Source organism: Lutra lutra, chromosome 1 (assembly GCF_902655055.1).
Source record: "Lutra lutra chromosome 1, mLutLut1.2, whole genome shotgun sequence".
In the NCBI taxonomy this organism is placed as follows: domain Eukaryota; kingdom Metazoa; phylum Chordata; class Mammalia; order Carnivora; family Mustelidae; genus Lutra; species Lutra lutra.
The window spans coordinates 215,119,497-215,135,766 of NC_062278.1; the positions used below are offsets into that span (position 1 = coordinate 215,119,497).

General features: G+C 52.7%; 1 protein-coding gene across 1 annotated transcript; it reads right to left on the minus strand.

Annotated features, from left to right (window-relative positions):
- Positions 1 to 7: 7 nt before the first annotated feature.
- On the minus strand, positions 8 to 6,757 carry CNN1 (calponin 1). The gene is made up of 7 exons (XM_047701585.1): positions 6,603 to 6,757; positions 4,414 to 4,535; positions 2,022 to 2,088; positions 1,784 to 1,921; positions 1,495 to 1,605; positions 867 to 1,013; positions 8 to 777 (listed from the first exon to the last, which is right to left on the minus strand). The coding sequence occupies exons 1-7, from the start codon at positions 6,663 to 6,665 to the stop codon at positions 532 to 534; spliced, it is 894 nt and encodes a 297-aa protein (XP_047557541.1). The 5' UTR covers positions 6,666 to 6,757; the 3' UTR covers positions 8 to 531.
- Positions 6,758 to 16,270: the final 9,513 nt, after the last annotated feature.

Here is a 16,270-nt window from a genome sequence, read left to right on the forward strand (position 1 = left end):
AAGGCAATGATTTTACAGCTGTTTATTGTGCTCCAGTGAAATAGAAAAAGAAAGTGCTCGCGTTGACAAACGCCGCTGTCACATCCACACATGCCAGTCGCTGCAAACCAAACCGCGTGTGTCCGCTGGGTTTCTGGGCATGCACTTTGCTCCCACTGCGGGAATGGGGTGGGGGCAGGCCGAGCCTGGGCTCTGGGGCTTTGCTTGGGGGGACCTCTTGTCCTGCGGGGACCCACCTGGGAGGGAGTGGAGGGGGGACAGCTGGGGTAGCTGTGCTCAGTGCGTCCTTTGGGTGCTGTTGGGCACACCCGGCTCAATGTAGGATCCTGCGGCGCTCTGGGGAAGAGGGCCCCCTTCCCCCCCAACCTACAACTCCCCCCAGTCTGCCCCCCCAGACGCTAACCCTGTAGGCAGGTGCCAGGGGGCTGGAGGACGCCATGCAGGGGGAGGGGGTCGGCGGGGCCGGCTTGGCCCTGCCGAGAGCAGCAGCCAGCCTCCCTGGTGGGGAAGGCGGGGTGGGGGCCCAGGGCCCTAGGCGGAGTTGTAGTAGTTGTGCGCGTGGTGGTTGTGGGCGGGCTCGCCCAGCTCCGGGTAATCGGGCGTCAGGCAGTACTTGGGGTCGTAGACCTGGCGCGGCAGCCCGTACACCGTCATGCCCCTCTGCGAGGCCCCCTTGTTGCTGCCCATCTGCAGGCTGACGTTGAGCGTGTCACAGTGCTCCATGCCCAGCCCGGGCTCGAAGATCTGTCGCTTGGTCCCAGGTGCAGTCATGCCGGCCTGCAGAGGGCAGAGAGATCAGGCCTGGGGTGGGGGCGGGGGGGAACCTCGGAGGACTGGGGCCCCACCCCAGGATCCCCCGCACCCACCTGGCTGGCTCCTTTGTTGGTGCCCATCTGCAGGCTGATGGTGGCCTGGTCCAAGGGCTGGTCCGTGCCCAGCTTGGGATCGTAGAGGTGACGCCGCGTGCCATAGGCCGTCATGCCCTGCTGGCTGGCAAACTTGTTGGTGCCCATCTAGCAAAGCAGGAGGAGAGTCACCCCAAAGATCACAGAGAGCCTCATCCCGGGCCATGAGACATCACATGTCACCAGGACGCCTGCGCGGCCCTCTAACAAGTCACGGCATCCAGTCTCAGGGGTCCGGACTGGAAACTGAGGCCCAGAGAAGGCATGTCCCATGACCTGTAAGTGGTTCAGAGCACCAGGGCCTGACCTCCAGGGTTCGAGCCCCAGCCCAGCCACTTATCTTCCTGGGCAGTCCCGGCAAGTGAACTAGCTTCTCCAGGCCCCGTTCCCCCATCTGTGTGGAGGAGTGAGTTAAGGTACGGAAATGGCAAGCACGGTGCCTACCATATGTGTGACTTAAAGCCAGATAGTCTGTGCCACAAAGCCCGCAGGACCTGGGTGCCCTCCCGGCCTCCTCGATGCGCCCGTCCCTCCCATCCCCATCTCTGCTCAGCTCAGCCGCAAGACCCAGGTGAGGAAGGGCCAGTACCTGCAACCCGATGATGTTCCGCCCTTCTCTTAGCTTCTCTGGCTCAAATTTCCGTTCCTGCTTCTCTGCGTACTTCACCCCTACATTCACCTTATTCCCTTTCGTCTTGGCCTGGAGAGGGCGAAGGGAGCGGCGGGCTGGCGAGGGAGCCTCGGGGCTACATGGTCCCCTCCTGGCCCCTGCTCTCCCCCTCCCACCCACATTGCGTTTGGGTGTCCCCCCTCACAGCCTAGACCCTCCAAAGCCACCCGTGCCCAGGCCCACACCTCTACCCTTCAGCCCCACTCACCATGCTGGCCAGCGCCAGGAGGGTGGACTGCACCTGGGTGTGGTTGGTGTTCTCGAACAGGTCGTTGGCCTCAAAAATGTCGTGGGGTTTCACCCCGTACTTGGTGATGGCCTTGATGAAATTGCCGATGTTTTCCAGCTGGAGAGGAGCAGGCGGTGGTCAGTGGAGGGGGAGCACGGTGAGGGGGCTGAGGGGCTACGGGCCAGGGGTTGAGAGAGGTAAAACAGCCTGGGCTCACCTGGTGCCAGTTTTGGGTTGACTCATTGACCTTCTTCACGGAGCCTGGCTGGAGCTTATTGATGAACCTACAAGGGGTCAGGGAGGGCGGGGAGAAAGGTGAGCCCCACCCTCCGCACCCATGCCCAGCGCCGTGGGCAAAGGGGTCAGGATGACAGCCAGTGGCCATCTTTTTTTTTTTTTTAAGATTTTTTATTTATTTATTTGACAGAGAGAGATCACAAGTATATGGAGAGGCAGGCAGAGAGAGAGAGAGAGGGAAGCAGGATCTCTGCCAAGCAGAGAACCCGATGCGGGACTCGATCCCATGACCCTGAGATCATGACCAGAGCCGAAGGCAGCGGCTTAACCCACTGAGCCACCCAGGCGCCCGCCAGTGGCCATCTTGCCGTTTCCTACTACAGCCAGCCCAGCCGCAGCCCCCGATCCACCCCGCACACGCGGGCAGCACTGAGTAGAGAACTAACCTCCCGGAAGCTGGGCTCAGGTCTCTAGCAGAAAGCCCTCTCATCCCCCCTAAGCAAGTCTCCCGCTGCACCCCCATCTCCCTGGCAACCACGTATACATCTCCTTGACCTTTAGGGGGTACCTGCACTGTGGACAGCCCACAGCTCAGGCCTCAGACTTCCCTTCTCTGGCCACACTCACTGCCTTGATCTCCTCCAGTCTCTCACCTTTCAATGCCACTGATCCGCCCAACTCCCCGCTATTTCCCTGCAGCCGGGCCTCCCAGTCCCCATTCCAGCGCCCTCCATGGCATCTTGAATCAAAGACACCCCACCCCAGACTCCTGGCACCCGCTTCCCCCAACTCAACTCCCTCCATCCTCCCAGGCTCAGGCAACACACCCTCCCAAAGGCTCAGGCAAAGCCCTCAGATTTGCACTTGACTCTCCTATCCCTTTCTCTCATTCCCACACCCAACCCCTCCACATGGCCATTGGCTCTGCCTTCTGAAGATATTCAGAAGCCTATGGCTCCTTGCCACCTCTGCCCTGCTCTGAGCTGCCCGGTGTGTCTCTCCGGGGCTCTTGCAGGGGCCTCCTGTGGTGTCCAGCTTCTACCTTGTCCCCTGCAGACCCTCATAGCTAGAATGGCCTTTTCAAAATAATTCCAGCTACTCCCAGCTCAAATCTGCCCCCCCAGTCTCCCTTTAGCATGCAGATCCTGATCCTTAGCGTGACTAAAAGACCCCCAGCTAACTCCCTCCACTTCCCCTAATCTCTCCTCACTTGGTCCTTCAACACACGATGCTTGCTCACACCTCAGGGCCTTTGCACAGCTATCCCTCTCCTCCTCCCTCAGCCTGGCCCACTCTTTCCTCAGATGCCCTCACAGCCCCCTCACTCACTTCATCCAAGATTCTGCTTAAATGCTACCTCTTCTGAAAGACTTCTCAGACCATTTTGTGCAAAGCAGCAACCCTTTGCTCTACCTGCCCCTCCCCTCCCCCATCCTTCCCTGCTTCTCTTCTCCATAGCACTTCCCACAACAGGCAAGTACTGGATTATTTCATTAATTATTTGATCAATCTCCCCCACTGGGACTCAAGCTCTATGTGGGCTCAGAGGTGAGTCTGTTTTGTTTATTTTCCCCAGTGCCTAGAGCTGGCACACAGCAGGTGCTCCATAAATTCTTGGTGCATGAATGACTGAGTGAGTGGGTAGTTCTAGATCTTAAAGGCCCGAGCAACCCCGTCTGAGCTGGGACACCAAGATGTCCTCGTACTCCTTATTCCCACTGGATATGGTAGAACAAGATCTCCCCACTGCGCCACCTTTCTAGCACCTAGATCTTGGTAAGCCTGCACCTTCGGGAAGCTTCCCAAGGTCACTCTTTGGCCATCACAGTCGCCCTGCCCTGGATGAGACTCAGAGATACAGACAGGACCCCAATGGCCTCAGGGCCCTATCCTGCATTAGTGTTGCTATGGAATCTGGAACCAGGGAATCATTCCTCTCGGTGATTTAAGTTCTGAGAAGAGTAGAAAACCAAGACCTACTCAAATTACCATGGCATAACTCTCTTGTCACCAAGCCAGTGACGAAAGGCCCTTGTTGCCCATTGCCTTTTAGTTGCTCCTTGAGCACACTATGCTTGAACTCTTTCTTGGAACTCTGGAGACCATAAATGGGCCTGCCCTCTCTGATGGTGGTTAAGCCTAGATTCTGGTCATTTCTGTTGGGAACAGAACGGGACTCTGGGTGATGTGTTTTATTGAACTGAGCCTCTGTTTTCTTCCCTTTGAAATGGGTACAATGATTCTTTACCACCGTCTTTCAAGGTCTCAGCTATAAAGTGCTAACCCAGCTCTGAGCTCCCAGTTGAGGGGGTGAGGGGGAAGGGATAAATGCCCGGATCGGGGGCAGCCCAGGCAGAGCCAGCTCCACTCACTCGCAAAGAATGATGCCATCTTTGAGACCATCCATGAAGTTGTTCCCAATGCGGCGCCCTGTCACCCCCTCGATCCACTCTCGAAGCTCCTGCTCCCGCTGGTGGTCGTACTTCTGGGCTAGCTGGGGGTGGGGGACACAGAAAAGGTGGTAAGGATGCATTGGGGAGCAGAGTTAGCTCCCCGGACCCAATTCAAGGTTCCCTAGGCCTGATCTTCCTCATCCCTTCCCAACTAAGGCAATTCTGCCCCAGTGTCCATGGGGGGGCTGAAGTGGGCTGAGGGCCAGGGCTGAGGTGGCACCTGCCCAGGGGGCCATTCCGGACATTCTGAGGTTTGGCACCAGAGAATGAAGACAAAGGGGGGTGGAGAGCGGGGTACTCAGCTGGGGGGCCGGTGCCTGGCCTCTTGGTTCCCCCTCCAAGCCAAACTTGGGGCTTAGCTTCCCCCACCCCCGCCGCCCTGCCCCCCAACCCCCTGCTGGGACCCTGGGCACCTCAAGCAGGGGAGGAGGAGCCTTAGGGAGGTGGCTCTGAGTCCTGCGTTGCATTGGGACTGTTCTGTCTTGCATGTCTGCCTGCCTCAGTGTCTCCCTAGGTCCTCATCCCCTGGGCTCTCGCTGGAGGCTTGGGGATGGGGGGGCTTGTCTTTGTCTTAATCCTGGCCACACACATGCATGGCTGTATCTCTCTCTCTCTCTCTCTCCATCCCCATCCCCATGCCCTCTGTCTCTCCCCAGCTCCGTCTTTCCACGGCCCTGTCTTCCTGTCCCCATCTCTCCGTGTCTGGCTGGGGCAGGGCGCCTGGCACGCCCCTCTCTCCCTCGCCAGTCGCTCTGGTCTCCGACTCCAGGTTCCCTGCCTCTGTGGGGGTGGGGCTCGTCTGTCTCCTCTCTCGGCCTCTCCATCCCTGTCTCGGTCTTATCTGGCTCCCGGCTTCCCCTCCCCATCCGTCCCTCTCAAGTCTCAGGCTCCCAGAATCTCTGCGTCTCTCACCCTCTCCCCCCCACCACCACCCTGCCCCCTCCGTTTCTTCAGAACCCTCCGCCCCAGCCCAGACAGGCTTCCAAGACTCTGGGGGACCGAGCTGGCCCTTCTGCTGGGGGAGGAGGAGGTGGGAGAGGTAGGCCCCTCACCTGGCCCCCGCCCTGCGGCCCCCCTCCCCACCAGCCCGGCTTTATAAAGCAAACCGGCCCTTATATAGCGCGGCCCCGCGGGCCGGGCTCCCTGAGGCCACCTTATATGGCGCGGCGGCTTCGCGCAGCTCTGGGGCCAGCGGCGGGGGGAGGAGGGGGGCGCTGGATCCCGCCTGGCCAGAGCACCCGCCCCCCACCAGCCCCCTCCTCCAGCTGCGAGGATCCCCCGATTCAGGATCCAATCCCAGCTCCCCACTTCCTCGCTGTACACTGGGAAAAGCCACCTCGGGCCTTAATGATCCCCTCTGTCAAATGGGGCGCTGGGACTCCTGGCAACACTCACGGGAGCATTCCAGGGAGCTGGAAGTTCACTGCCCTGGAGAAGCTGAACCCCATTCCGTGGTGTGTGTGTGTTTCCAGGGACGTGAGGCCAGGATCCTAGTTCTGCAACTCCTTTATGTAGAACCCAAGCTCCTCGCCTCTCCTCTCCAGACCTCAGTTTACCCAGCCATATCACGAAGGCGGTATCTGGATGTTTTCCCAGCTCAAAATTAGGAGACCCCTAACGTGTTCCTAATGCTCACACTCTCACCTCCCCAGCTGTCTGCCTCTTCCTTCAGGATCTCCCCAGAATCCCAGCTCTAAAGCACTCCCCAGTTTCTTTCCGAGATGGGGTTGTGTGAGGAAAATCAAGCCCTTTCCCAGCACCCCAGGAACACATAAGCAACAGGTGACAGATTAACAGAAGATTCTGATCAAGTGGGGGACTTTACAAGGGACCGACCCCCTCAGTTGACCTGTGGTTGCCTGTATGCCCTCCATTTTGCCTGCCCCCCAACAGTAGCTGAGGGCTCTGGGATGCTCAGGATGGGGATTAAGGCAGACCCTACCCTGTATCTGTCCTTTTCCCTTTCTGGTTCCAGGTCACATGGAATATGCAAGAGGGAGTCCAGGGAACCCCAAGAGTGGGTCTCTGGCCTGCTAGGGTGTGTGGGCTGGGCGGGGGCCCTACCTCGTTCTTGACCTCTGCTGATGACCCATTGGTGGGGGCCTTACCTTGTTCTTGACCTCAGCAGACAAGCCATAGGCAGGGCCCCGGTTGAAGTGAGCAGAGGACATGCTGGCTGGCGGTGGGCGGCGGTAGCAGTAGCTCCAAGGACCCTCTGAGGACCAAGGCAGCTGCTAAGGCTCCGTCTGCAACCTCTTCCCTCTTCACACGTTTTTGAAGCTCCGGAGGCGGCCCGGGCCTCTTCCAAGGCCCTCCCATTGGCCGCAGGGGCCTGCCAAGGGGCGGGGCACCCTCCCCCCCACCCCACCTCAGCGATCCTCCTCCCTCCTCCATCCCCCCCACCCCGTGATGTCAGGGCCTTGGTATTGGGAGCTGATTGTGTCATTGTTTCCACCTAGGGGGGCAGCCTGGGTTATTATTTGGGAGGGGGGCTTGGTCATAAGAGATGAAGTGTTCCCCAACCTTGCCGACCCTCTACTGTTCGTTGGACCTCTGGCTGGGCCTCCTGGTTTCTTTGTGTCTGTCACTGAGGCCATCTCTCCTCATCTCTGAGGTCATCTCTCTTCGTCTCCCTGCAACCTGTGGTAGCTTAGTGAGCATCACCCTGGGTTTAACCTAAGACACCAACAGTCTCTAAGTGGGCCTCTGTTGCCACGTCTGTGAAATGGGCTGATGGATAGTGCGTACTCACTGTGTAGTGGCTGGCACAGGGAAGGACTCAGGATAACTGTAATATTTCCAATGAACATCTGGCACCCCCCCTTCTGTCCCCTCCAGTCCCTCATAAGGATCTGGGGGAGCAGAGATCCTGGATGACACCCTCTCCATCTACCTGTGGGTCATCATGGAGTGACTGTGTTAGCAGGTTTCAGGCCACGGACTCCCCCTGTGTTTCCCTGTCCCAGCCAGGGTGGTCTGGAGGAAACACCTGCAAACAGCCACAGGACCACAGAGGCTGATGACATGACCACATCATGCCACGTATGTCAAGGCAACATTAGTGACACTTGGATGACATGTCAGCAACCTGCCATATACTGATGATACCTTAAGGACATACAGTTTGCTGGCCACATGCTTAGGGCATGGCTGTAACATGCTAATGTCAGGCCCTGTTCCAAGTACTGTACGTGTATCAATTCATGCTTCACAACACCCTCAGAAATGGATGCTGTTATTATGCACACTTTACAGATGGGGAAACTGAGGCAGGGGCATGGAATCCCTTTCCAAGTGGCAGTGGCAGAGCAGAATTTGAAGCCAGGCCCCTGTGCCTAATGTCACCAGGCTGTCAGGGTTTCTCACCCTCAGCGCTGTGGACATCAAGGCTGGATAATTCTTCTGGAGTCTCTCCTGGGCCTCCTAAGACTTTAAACAGCATCTCTGGCCTCTACTAGATGCCTAGAGCACTCCTTTAGTCTTAACAAACAGAAACGTCTCCAGACATTGCCAAATGTCCCTCGGGGACGGGGGGGGGGGGGGGGGGGGGGGGGGGGGGAGGGAGGGCATATCCTTCCTGTTTGTGAACCACTGGGTTAAACCAGTATGCTAAGGACAAGGGGACTAAAATAGGACAAGGGAGAATGAGCTAACAATTAGCTCCTGCTATATTCTGAGTGCATTGGGTCTGTTAACTCATTCCTCACAACAGCCTTCGGAGGTGGGGTCTGTATGAAGCACAGAGAGGTGAAGACGAGCGCCTGGCGTTGCACAGCACAAGACCGATGCGGCCATGACTCGAACGCGCAGATTCCGGGATCCTGCCCACGCGGAGCGGCGCGGCCCCTCCCCCCCACCTCCGCCCCGGCGGGGCCGCGGGTCGCTACTACGCAAGTGAGAGCCGGCGCCTCGGCAGAGCAGGCGACCGGCGCCCCCTGGCGGCCCAGGAGCAGCGAGGGCGGGGCCGGGGCCTGGCGGGGTCGGGCCGGCGGTGACGCAAAGCGCTGACTCAGTCGGCTCCGCCCCCGGCCCGCGGCCGCTTGGCCATTTATAGAATCCGCGCGGACTCTGAAGTCACGGCCCAGGCACGACGGGGGCGGGGTGGGGACGCTCTTGGCGCGTCCCCCGACGGGGCAGCCCGGGGTCTCCCTAGGGGGTGGCCCTTTCTGGGTCTGGAGTGTCCCTCGGATTCTGTGTCTGCAGCTCTTGCAATTTGCCCGTCTCGACCTTGCCTAGTCTTTTCCTGTTTTTGTATATGAATCTGCCTATCTCACTGTTTCTCTCTCTCTCTCTGTTCCCCTCTCTCCAATATCTCGCCATCTCCGGGTCTCTGTTTCACCTAAGTCACTGTTTTTTTCACTCGATGTCTCTTTATGTTTCTGTCTTTCTATGTGTCTCTGTCTGGTTGATGGGGCAGAAGCAGAACAAGAAGGCTGATCCCATCCAGAGGTCCAACCCCTGGGGACACCCCCCCCCCAACATTACTGGCCCCCTACACAGTCCCCTACTTAACTCCTCTCTGGTGTTTCCCAGGCCCCAGCGCCTCTGTGCTTCAGTTTCCCGTCTAAATGAAAGGTGGGATCTCATAAGAAATGGAGTTTACCCGAAGGACCTAGGACAGTCATGAAAAGAAAATCTCTGCCTTGCCTTACTCTTTGGAGAGCCCCCAAACCTTCCTTTCTCTCAGGGCCATCTAAAATACACACACACACACAACTTGTGCATCTCCAGAAGAGAGTCGCAGCCCCCTTCCCCCTGCACCTACCTGTCTGGGCAGCCCCACTCGGCCAGGCCCCTCTCACCTAGCTCCCCACTCCTGAAAACAAGCAGAAGCTGTTGTTCATGATGGCTTCTGTTTCTGGAGAGCTCACTCCATGCCAGGCACTGTGCCAAGCTCAACCATTTAATCCTCCTTGCCACTCTCTTGGGGTGGAAACTTGCAGGCCCATTTTATAGATAGGGAAACTCGAGGTTCGGAGAGTCCAGGCCACTCTCCCAGGGTTACACTGCTCCTGCTGCTTCCAGATCCTTCCACAAGTATTTCTTGAGCACCCAAACATGCTCCCACCCCAGGACCTTTGCACTAGCAGTGCCTTCCAGTGGAAACATTTCCAAAAGATGCCTGCATGGCCCCTCCCTTACTTCCTCTGCTCAAATGTCACTCACTTTGGAGAGGCCTTCCCTGCTCCAGATCTGCTCTAAGACAATAGCATCTCCCACCCTCAGACTGACTGGGAAAAGATGGGCATGAGGAACTACTCAATTAGTGTTTGCACCTGACCTAGCTATGTCTGCCTCTATAAAAACTTTTACTTAAAAAAATCATTTTTAACGGGGCACCTGGGTGGCTTAGTTGGTTAAAGATCTGCTCAGCAGGGAGCCCGCTTCTCCCTCTCCCTCTGCCACTCCCCCTGCTAGTGTTCTCTTGAGTTCTGTCAAATAAATAAATAAAATCTTTAACAATACATCATTTTTAGATTTTTTTTTTATTTATTTATTTGACAGACAGAGGTCACAAGTAGGCAGAGAGGCAGGCAGAGAGAGGAGGAAGCAGGCTCCCTGCTGAGCAGAGAGCCTGATGCGGGGCTCAATCTCAGGACCCTGGGATCATGACCTGAACCGAAAGCAGATGCTTTAACCCACTGAGCCATCCAGGCGCCCCAACAATATATCATTTTTAAAGCCCCCGTTTACACCTGAAACTAATATGACATTGTATGTTAAGTGTATTTTAATGACAAAAATTAGATAAATTTTAAAAACCCCACCGCTCTCTATCTCCCTTCCAGGCTTTCTTTTTCTTATCATCTCCTTTCGCTTACTTCTATTTCATCCTATGAGAATAAAAGCTCCACAGATCCTGGGCTTTGTTTTTTGTTTGTTTGTTTTTGAGATTTTATTTGTTAGAGAATGAGAGAGAGAGAGAGCACAAGAAGGGGAGAGTCAGATGGAGAAGCAGACTCCCCACTGAGCAGGGAGCCCAATGTCAGACTCAATCCTGGGACTCCAGGATCATGACCTGAGCTGAAGGCAGAGGCTTAACCAACTGAGCCACCCAGGCGCCCCTGGACTTTGCTTGTTTTGTTCACTGCTCTGACTCTAGTGGCCGGTACAGTGCCTGCACTCAACAGGGACTCAAAAACAAAACAAAAACAAAAACGCTCCCTGGATAAATGGAATTAAAGCTGGTGATCCAGGGGGCACCTGGGCAGCTCAGTGGGTTAAGCCTCTGCCTTCAGCTCTGGTCATGATCTCAGGGTCCTGGGATGAGCCCCGCATCGGGCTTTCTGCTCAGCGGGGAGCCTGTTTCCCTCCCTCTCTCTGCCTGTCTCTCTGCCTACTTGTGATCTCTCTCTCTGTCAAATAAATAAATAAAATCTTAAAAAAAAAAAAACTGGTGATCCAGGACTCGAACCACATTTGTCTGAAATGTTGGTGTTTAACCACGCCCAGAGGAAGGTCATACTTTCCAGGCACTTCCTGGACTAAAGACAGTGGAGCTGGGTGTCTCTTTTGTGTTTCCATACCAACCTTCCCCTGGAAGATCAGTTGGAGGGTGGATGGGGGATGTAGCTGGGGTTATGTAGGTCATTCCACCGCTGCCTTGTCCAGCTGTGAGCTTTGCAAGATGTTTTATAGGAAAAACATCTTCTTGAACAAGAAGAGCCTACCAGATTGGCAAAATTCAGAACATTTGACAACAGGTGGTGCTGGGGAAGCTGTGGTAACGGGGTTGATGGATGTGGGCGATGTGTTGATAGCTTTCAAAATGACAAGGTCCTTACCTTTTCTTTTTTTTTTAAGACTTTATTTATTTATTTGATAGAGAGAGAGATCACAAGTAGCCAGAGAGGCAGGCAGAGCAAGAGGAGGAAGGCTTCCTGCCAGGCAGAGAGCCTGATGTGGGCCTCGATCCCAGGACCCTGGGATCATGACCTGAGCCAAAGGCAGAGGCTTTAATCCACTGAGCCACCCTGGTGCCCCAGTCCTTACCTTTTCTGGTGCTTAATTTTACATATCAAGTTGATAGGGCCCTGGGGTACCCAGAGATTCAAACGTTATTCTGGCTGTGTCTGTGAGGGTATTTTGGGGATGAGATTGGTATTTGAATTTATAGACAGTAAAACAGCTTGCCCTCCCCAATATGGATGGGCCTCACTCAATCAGTTGGAGGCCTGAATAGAACAAAAAGGCTGACCTTTTCTGTTCAATAAGAAGAAATTCCTCATGGGGTACCTGGCTGGCTCAGTCAGTAGAACATGAGATTCTTGATCTTGGTGTTGTGAGTTTGAGTCCCACACTGGGGGTAGAGATTACTTAAAAATAAGATCTTTAGCACCCCTGGGTGGTTAAGCGTCTGTCTTTGGCGCAGGGTCCCGGATTGAGTCCTGCATTGGGCTCCCTGTTCATCGGGGAGTCTGCTTTTCCCTCTACCCCTCCCCACTGTTCGTGATCTCTCTCATGCGCACGCAAAAATAAATAAAATCTTTCAAGAATAAATAAATGAATAAAATCTATAGAAAGGAGAGAGAGAAAGAAACTCCTTATATGTGACTTCTTTGAGCTGGGACATTGGTATTTTCCTGCTTTCGGACTGAAATTGGAACATCAGCCTGGGTCTCAAGCCTGCCAGCTCTCACACTGGAATTTATGGGCTCCCTGGGTCCTCGGGGCTTCAGACTGGGACTAGAACTACATCGTCTGCTCTCCTGGGTCTCCAGCTTGCCAACTGCAGATACTTGACTTCTCAGCCTCCATAATCATGTGAGTCATTTCCTTATAATCTCTCTCTCTCTCTCTCTCTCACACACACACACACACACACACACACACACACACACACACACAGTCTTTGTCTTTGCCGCTCTCTATTCTGTTGGTTCCGTTTCTCTGGAGAATCCTGCTATCTAATACACCTTCAGATCCAGAAAAATCTCTTTTTTAAGAATATACCTAAGAAGTACAAGCGTAGGTGTGAAAAGAACATTTATTGCAGTGGCCTTTTAATTTTTTTTATTTTTTTAAAGATTTTATTTATTTATTTATTTGACAGAGATCACAAGTAGGCAGAGAGGCAGGCAGAGAGAGAATGGGAAGCAGGCTCCCTGCTGAGCAGAGAGCCCAGTGTAGGGCTTGATCTCAGGACCCTGGGATCATGACCTGAGCCAAAGGCAGAGGCTTTAACCCACTGAGCCACCCAGGCACCCCTGCAGTGGCCTTTTAATAAAATCACTCTGTAGGTCCATCAACAGGGAACAGGTGAGACAGACACAGATAAAGGCAGAGTATGCAGCATTTTGTGTCAATGACATAACAGTTCTGTGGTGCTGTGGTTAAGAGTTGGGTGGGTGGGGGGGCTCTGGATCCATATTCCATGGGTTTGGGGCATGCCCTGGTGCTTCCTGGCTGTGTGACCTTGGATAGGTATCTTAACCTCTCTGTGATTCAGTTTCCTCCTCTGGAAAATGGGCATATTGATAGTGCCTGCTTCCTAGGTTTATTTTTAACTTTTTTTTTTAAGATTTTTTTTTTAATTTATTTGTCAGAAAGAGAGAGAGAGAAAGCACACAAACAGGCAGAGAGGCAGGCAGAGGTGGAGAGAGAGAGGCAGGCTCCCCGCCCAGCAAGGAGCCCGATGCGGGACTCGATCCCAGGACCCCGGGATCATGACCTGAGCCGAAGGCAGCGGCTTAACCCACTGAGCCACCCAGGCGTCCCTATTTTTAACTTTTTATTTTGAGATAATTTTAGACTTACAGAAAAGTTGCAAAAATAGCATTGAGTTCCCATATACCCTTCACCTTGCTGCCCCCAGTGTTAACATCTTACATAACCATAGTACATTTCTTAAAACTAAGAGCTTAACCTTGGTACAATACTATTAATAAACTACAGACTTGATTTGGTTTTCTCCAGGTTTTCTACTGGTCCTTTTACTGTTCCAGGACCCAATCCAAGATCTCATTGCATTATGTTGTCATGTCTCCTTGGACTCCTCCAGTCAGTGACAGAGTCTCAGTCGTTCATGATCTGACGCTCTTGAAGAGAGCCCGCCAGTGACTGTGTAGACCCTCTCTCAGTTTAGTTTATGTCGATTAGATTGAGGTTTTCACATTACTGGGAAGGATACCAGAGAGGTGATGTTCCCTTCTCATACCGGGGCTTATGATGTCACGGTGACTCACTGCTGGTGATTTTAACCTCCATTCCTAGTTAACGGAGCTGTCTGCCAGGATCCAACCCTGTGAAGCTGCTATTTTCCCTGGGGTTGTTTTGAGGACTCTGCGTTAAAGGGTTTGTATCGGTGTTCCACGCAAACTGTTGGGCTCTGTGTTAATTAAAAAAAAAAAAATCTATGTAAACGCTTGTGTTTGAATCCACTACTTCTCTAAAGATAAATAAGAAAAAGAGAGCCATAACTGCCTCAAAAGAAGGGACACTGGGAGCTCCGGAGGCCGCGGCCAGGTCCGCGACACCACCACCACCCACGCGTGCCCCCACCCAAGTCCCAGTTGAGCAGAGCGAAGTGCGCCTGCGCAGAGCTCGGCGCTGGAGCCAGGGGCAGGAGCTTTCCCAGCGGCTGCCCACGTGGCTGTCAACGTGCTGGGGTGGGGGTGCACAAGCCCCCTGGACCCGCAGTTGATTGGCTGGCGCTCCTTTCAGCCTGGCCAATCACAGGACTCTTAGTGAAGCGGAAATGCGGCGGTTTAGCAGTCTTTGAGGCATCCTACCCGTCGCTAAGGGTAGCCACTTGTCCCCAGGGCAGTGCCATGTGTCACGAAGGCCTAGGGACTGCAGATATGGCTATTCGGGGGCGGATGACTCACCTAGCTTGGAGCCTCTGTTACTGCCAAGCCCGGTTTTGTGCGCTAATCCGCTTAGGTTAATAGCCTTCAACTGGCTTCCCCTCCCCCCCTCCCACCCCGCACTCCCCCTCGCCCCCGCTCCTCCGGCCCAGGAGCCCGGTACCTCAGTCTGACTTCATCTCTTATCACTTGTCTTTTTTTAAAGTAGTCTTTTAAAAAATTGTGATGAAATGTACATAACATAAAATTTACCATTTTTAAAAAGATTTTATTTATCTGACAGAGATCACAAGTAGGCAGAGAAGCAGGCAGAGAGAGAGGAGGAAGCAGGCTCACTGCTCCCAGGACCCTGGGATCATGACCTGAGCTGAAGGCAGAGGCTTAACCCACTGAGCCACCCAGCGCCCCAAAATTTACCATTTTTAAGTGTCCAGTTCTGTGTTACTAAGTACCTTCACATTGCTGTGCAACCATCACCACCATCCATCACCAGAACTTTTTTTCATCTTCTAAAACTGAAGTTGTAGCCGGTAAATGCTAACTCCCCGTGCTCTCCTCCCTCCAGCTCCTACAACCACCATTCTACTTTTTGTCGATATCATTTGCCTTTTCTAGGAACCTCATATAAATGGAATAATACAGTATTTGTCCTTTTGTGGCTGGTTTATTTTATTTAGCACCATGTCCTCAAGGTTCGTCCATGTTGTATCATGTGTCAGAATTTAACTTTTAGGGCTGAATAATATTCCATTGTATGCATATGCCACGTTTTGTTTATCCATTCGTGATCCAAGGGCACTGGAGTTGCTTTTGCTATTGTGAATCATGCTGCCATGAATATGGGTGTGTAACTATCTGTTCAAGTCCCTGCTTTCAGTTCTTTTGAGTATATACCCAGAAATGGCATCACTGAATCATATGGTATTTCTATTTTTAATATTTTGAGGAACCGCCATACTTTTCTCCTTAGTGGCTGAACCAGTTTATATTCCCACCAGCAATGTACAAGCGTTCCACTTTCTTCAAATCCTCAGACACTTGTCTAGACTTTTAAAATATATTATACATACAGAAAGGTGTGTAAATTATAGTTCAATGAATCATTTATCGTGTTTAAAAACTTTTAAATTGAGCTATTACCTTAAAATGTACAAATCTTAATGGAGAGCTCGATGAATGTTTCCATACATATACACCTGTGTAATCATCACATAGCTCAAGCTATACAATATTTCTTTTTAAAATCCCTTTATTAATGTCAATATTTAGTTATAATCACGTGTAGCATTTTACATTTTTACTTCATGAAAATATGTCCTTCCTTGGAAAATTCTAAGTACTTGGAGAACTTAAGTTTCTCTTTTTTTTTAAGATTTTATTTATTTGTTTGGAGAGAGTGCAGGAGTGCATGCCAGCGGCGGGGAGGGGCAGAGGGAAAAAGAGAGAGAATCCCAAGCAGACTCTACACTGAGCACAGAGCCCAGCATAGGGCTCAATCCCATGACCCTGAGATCACAACCTGAGCCATAACCAAGAGTTGGGTGCTCAACCAATTGAGCCACCCAGACCCCCAGCTGGAGAACTTAAATCTCTTTACCTATTCTCAAATTAATATTATATTTCCTTCTAGATCTAGCACACAACCTGAGTTTGCTTTTTAAAACATATAAATATTTGTTGAATTGATAAATGTATTGTTTGAGATGACAGATTGATGGAAGGCATAAATCTAAATAAATTATACACAGGACACACAGAATCTGGCTCTATACACAAGCAAGAAGGGACTAAAATTTTTTGTTAATTACAATAGGTCAATGTTCCAAGTAGATTGACATTAACAAGATGATACACTTGATCTTAGCTAAAAGGCTGAGAAGTAATTAATGTCAATAAGATGATCTGAAGTTGCACTTAAATTTTTTCAAGATGTAAGTAGTTGTAAGATGTTTCTATAGAACGAGGGTCTT